General features: G+C 52.1%; 1 protein-coding gene across 6 annotated transcripts in view; it reads right to left on the bottom strand.

The window, feature by feature from the left end:
- brp (ELKS/RAB6-interacting/CAST family member bruchpilot) overlaps positions 1 to 2,488 on the bottom strand; it is a 69,866-nt gene extending 67,378 nt beyond the window's left edge. For all 6 annotated transcript variants that reach the window (XM_018539834.1, XM_018539835.1, XM_018539836.1 and 3 more), the window contains exon 1: positions 1,680 to 2,488. In XM_018539834.1, the coding sequence (XP_018395336.1) occupies positions 1,680 to 2,471 (792 nt within the window). In that variant the 5' untranslated portion in view covers positions 2,472 to 2,488. The remainder of the gene's footprint in view (positions 1 to 1,679) is intronic.
- Positions 2,489 to 5,257: the final 2,769 nt, after the last annotated feature.

Here is a 5,257-nt window from a genome sequence, read left to right as displayed (position 1 = left end):
CTCTATATATATATCTCTCTCTCTCTCTCTCTCTCTCTCTCTCTCTCTCTCTCTCTCTCTCTCTCTCGCTTACGTCAAATATCTGTATATATGTGAAATACGTGAAATACTATTTCACTTTAAGCTCCAAAAGTGTATACTAGTTTAGCTACAAAAAACAGATCTATAATATTTAAGAAATTGCACAGAAAAACAATCGTGAATCAGAATTCTGAAGTATCGTATCATAAATATTGCGGGTCTATCGGCAAACTTGGCAGAGTTCGCACGAGTACGTTTAATTAATTAATCGAGTGATCATCGAATGATTCATTATAAAATATCGCAAAACAATGGACGTAATCACAAATTACGGCATGAGTGAAACTTGTTGCCGTGCTGCATGGTGCCGATTATGAATGATTTACACGATATTTGCGCGACAATGACACGCTGTACCCCGCACTACGATAACGTTAATTGGTACATTTCGCAGATCGTGTATTGTGATAATAGACCAATTATCGCAAAAGCTTCGGTGTCTACACGATGCTCGTGAAATCGGCATAAAGGTGGCTCCCCCTTTTCGTGTTGCATTTTTAGCCAATCGATAATAAGAGTCTGCAACAGTGCCGTTACAGCAGAATGAATTGCCGCTATTTTAGTTTGACTAAATTTGCTTAAAGGAGCTGAATAATCGAAAAACTCAGTGACGAGTTCTTAGTGACGTCGCGAAAATGAAAGAGAATCTTAATCTGTGTCTTAAAATCTGTGAGAAAATATAGTTGATTGTTATATTCGTAAAATATGAATGTGATAGGCAACACGCGTTTCTGCAAAACTCTAGTAATCCGTCGCTCTCGTAAAACAGTCACCTTCTATTACGTCAAAAGTTTTTCATCATGAGTTGACCCATTTTCAGCTGACGTTGTATGAATGCATTTTATATATAATATTTTTAAATTTTTCTCTATCTCTTGCTTTTAAAGGGAATATCATTCACAATTTAGCTACCCTGATAATAATAATTGCCTTCTAAAATTATTGCACTTTCTTCTTCTACAAAATAAACTAAATTCTTGGCTGAACTTTAGAATACACAGGGACTTTATTCTCGGAAAATATGTATGCAGGAACATCGTGTATTACGTAATCTTCTCGGTTCATTTAATTTTGAGAAACTAAAGATTTCTATTTAAAGGGTTAAACCATTTTCAACGTACATTACACAAAATGCCTGCTTACGTATGGTAATCTCTTTGACCGCAAACTAGCTCGAGATAATTAGGTCAAACACATGTACTAAAATATTCCGCAACGTACGCAATCTCGTAATCAGTGAAAAGGGTTAACGTCGGGCACACCAGGTCGCGTCCCGCGACCTGATTTCGAGAGGACGGCCTTCGCGCAAGGACGCGCGTGACGTGACAACCGCGACGATCTCGGGCCAGGATGTTCCACGCATTTCCGTGGCTCTCCAAGAACATCTCTTCGTGTTTCAATCGGTAAAACGAGAGACTCCGAGGCTATTATAAGCATATACCAGTACAGTATATTCGTGCGGGACCAACGGAATCCGATAATCGAATCCTATGCTGACGCGACCACACACGCACACGAAGACGCGGCACACGCGCTCGCAAATGCTAAACCGAGCATCGCGGAATCGACCGGTCCGCAAAAGAGAATTCACGACTGACCTGATTTTCCGAATTGAGCATCTTAAGTTGTTCGTTGATGAGGCTGTACTTGGTGCTCTCCTCCTTGCGCAACGCCCGTTCCTTCTTCAGTTCCGGACTCCAGAAGGTCTTGATACTGTGCATCGAGCTGCCCAATTTCTGATTCGTCAGCTCGAGCTCCTTCTTCAGGTTACCGAGCTCACGTTGCAGATCATTGTTCTGATGCTGAAGCTCGCCGATGTAGCCACCGCCGTCGCGCAGCATGTGCGGATTCGGGCTCTGACGCGCTGACCTGGAGCCGTATAACTCGTCCTCCAGGTAGAGTCCGCGATCGCGGCTACGCTCGCGGCTCGGCTCGCGTATCGGCACGAATTCCCGATCATGATCGAGAACGCCAGCGGAGGCACGATCGAGGCTGGTGTAACGCGCTACCATGCCCGCCGAGCTGGACATGGCGGGTCTCGAGGCGCTTCTGGATCGGTGATGTCCGCCCCCACCGCCCCCGGTCGACATACTCCTACCCCTCTCCTCGAGCATCACGGGACTGCCGAGGTCCTCGTCGCGGGAGTAGTACGGGCTGCCCAGCTGATGGTGATGGTAGCCTCCGCCGTAGCCTAAGTGCTCCGGCGAATTGTTGCCACTGCGTGTTCCTCGTTTACGACCACCGAGCGGACTTCCACGACCGCTGGCATAACTTCGCGACGGGCTGCGATCAACGGTTGGCAGTTCGCCCACGCGACGACCGCTGCGTGGCGAGCGTGTACCACCACCTGGACCGATCACGCCACTGCTCGAGTAAAGGTCCCGTGACATTCTACGGGAAACCTCGGCGTGTAGCCGTACCTCGTCCTCCTCCTCGTAGGCGCGATAAATCGTCTCGAGTCAGTGTTATCGTCTCGATCGTCGCTATTCCGTCGGTGTTCGTTTCTCTCTTTCTCTCTCTCTCTCTCTCTCTCTCTCTCTCTCTCTCTCTCTCTCTCTCTCTCTCTCTCTCTCTCCTCTTCTACGATTCTCTCGCTTTCGCGATCGTTTTGCGTAATTAATAATCCACGCGTCTTTCTCTTTCTCGACCTAGTGACTTTTAGCGATCTATCCGTATCCTTGTTTACCAATTTCCAAAAAGGATCAATCCGTACTTCGAAATTCCCGTAGTCGCTTTGTCACGCCTTGCGACCGTTCCCCTGTCTCTCGTCACCCTCGTGCGTCTTCACGCTCATATCATCAGCTCGATTGTCCACACGGCGGGTGATTCGATCAACGAGCGTTTTCCCGTTCGATCGCGGCGGGACGTCCGTCCGGTCTCTATCCGAGCTTTCAGTTAGGGTAACAGTCGGATGACGAAGGTGTGACGCTTCGTGCGCCGGAATCTCGACGATCGCCTTTCCTTGGGCGACTCGATCTTCGCTTCGTTCCCAGCGGCGACTTCGTGCTCCAGCATCCGGCTATGGCCGATGACGACGATGTGTTATTACCAATCTCTTTGCGCCTTCGCGATCTTTTACGCCAAATCGCGGACACGATAACGACGTGTCCTGGGATGCGCGCGGACGTTTCTACTCTACGTGCGATGGCGCGTTCGCGAACGACGTGCATTGACGAGGAGATTGATCGTCGTCTCGATCCTCGTTCCTTCTAACGGCTGCTGGGACGTCGATCTAAACGGTTCGGTCTTCCCTTTTCCGCCGGTCGATCAACCTCATCCTCGCATCGCGACGATGATCCTCCGCCCGATCGATCCTCTCTCCACCTATCGCCAGCACACTACCACCACCGCCACCCTCGGTTCTCCTCACCGAATACAACTCTTCTGGCCGGCGGCGTACTACTACTATAGTGGGATAGTACTACTACGCGCGTGGGTCACTTCGTACTCGGCGGCGGCGTACGGCGAGGTCACGACCCTCGTCAGCCCGAGAATCGATCTTTGACCTTCTTTCGGCGGCGTAGCCCATCGAGCGAGGGCGAAGGATAGAGATCGAGGGGGAGAGAGAGAGAAAAAAAGAGAGGCAATCGACTCCCTCTTCTACCTCCACTTTTTCTATCTTCCTAAGCCGACGACAAGACGCGAATGAACGAACGAACGGATTCTCTCGCCGTACCCTCTTCCGGTCTCTCTCTCTCTCGCTCTCTCCCTCGGCCTCCGGTTACGGCGCGCTCCGGATCCAAGAACCGCCCTTTCGCGAGCCAGCCAAGTCGACGAACCGAGCCGGCCGCGTTCCCTTCCTCGCGAACCTCGTTCCACCCTCGTGTGTCGGCGGCTCTCGCTCCCTCGCTCACACGCGCGTACTCGCGGCGGCGTCGCGGCGCCTGCGTGCGTACGTATGCGCGCGTACTGCACGCGTATGTCTCGCTTCCGTCGCGTGCGCTCGTCGTCGGCGCACTACACACACATACACACGCACATACACTCGCAATCTCGGGTGGAGGAGGAAAAGAAGAGGAGAGGAAGTATATATCTCTCTCTCTTCCCCTCTCTCTCTCTCTCTCTCTCTCGCTCTACGCGTCGCGCACCGCCGTTCCCGTTTCGCAAAACCAGCGCCTAAGGTTCCTCCTTATCGATCTCATTCTCTCGCCTCTCGTCTCTCTCTTTCTCTCTCTTTTCCTCCCTTCTTGCGGTCCCGTCGTCGTCTCGCCGTCTGCGCCTCGTGGACGATGTCCGACGTCGTTCCGTCCGCGGTTTTCAATGAAACACGACGGCAACGCGCGAGACCAACGGCGAATCAACCACCGACCAACCGATCCAATCGACCAACCGCACTACACTATCCACCGTCCACTACCGGAGCACAGCCACTTCCGTGCACTGACGCCGCCACCGCCGCCGTCACTACCGCCACCGGCGTTCGCCGCCGCCGCCACCCTCGCGTTTACCCACTCTCGCTGTGTCTTTTCCCCGCTTGCTCTTTCCTCTACCACTTTCTCTGTCTCTATCCTCCTCGTTCGCGCAGTCGAACACGGGCCAGCCACCCCGCACGCATACACACACGTATACACATTTGCGATTGCGCGAATCCGTGATTACACCTCCGTTCGCCGGCACGTAGACGCATTCATATGCATGTGTGTATACCAATGACTATCACCGTCATGGAGGAGCCTCTCGGTACTGCGCGCGACGAATCCGCGCGCACTGAAAGAGTGTTCTAATACCGGCTACGATCAAGCGAGAGAGACCACCCTTTACTACCACTATCGCTAACCACTACCACCACCTTTGCCGGCTCCTCCATCATTGGCGCCACCTTCGTGGAAACGAGTTACGTCTCTACCCCACGAGTATGCTCCAGTATGCTTTACGTACGTCACTATATAATTGTGGTACACGTACCTACACATACAGATATTGGAGGGCGAAGGTAAAAGCATCGGCAGCGCCACCGACCGACGTCACCAACGTCATCGCGACGGCCACGACGCCGAGGCGTACCACTCGCTCGATTTCCCCATCAATCCCCTCACTACCCCGATCACACCCCCTCGTCGTTGATCACTCCCGACTACTCCACCTGCGCGGCAGCGTTCTATAGTGTGTACCCTTCCTTCAGGATGGCTCTCCAATGCGCAGTAGCAAGCGCGGATCCATGTGTAGACGAGAGTGC

This window comes from Cyphomyrmex costatus, unplaced genomic scaffold (genome assembly GCF_001594065.2).
Source record: "Cyphomyrmex costatus isolate MS0001 unplaced genomic scaffold, Ccosl1.0 scaffold223, whole genome shotgun sequence".
Lineage (NCBI taxonomy): Eukaryota > Metazoa > Arthropoda > Insecta > Hymenoptera > Formicidae > Cyphomyrmex > Cyphomyrmex costatus.
The sequence above is the reverse complement of the archived record's forward strand: the minus strand, read 5'-3'. Positions and strand labels throughout refer to the sequence as shown.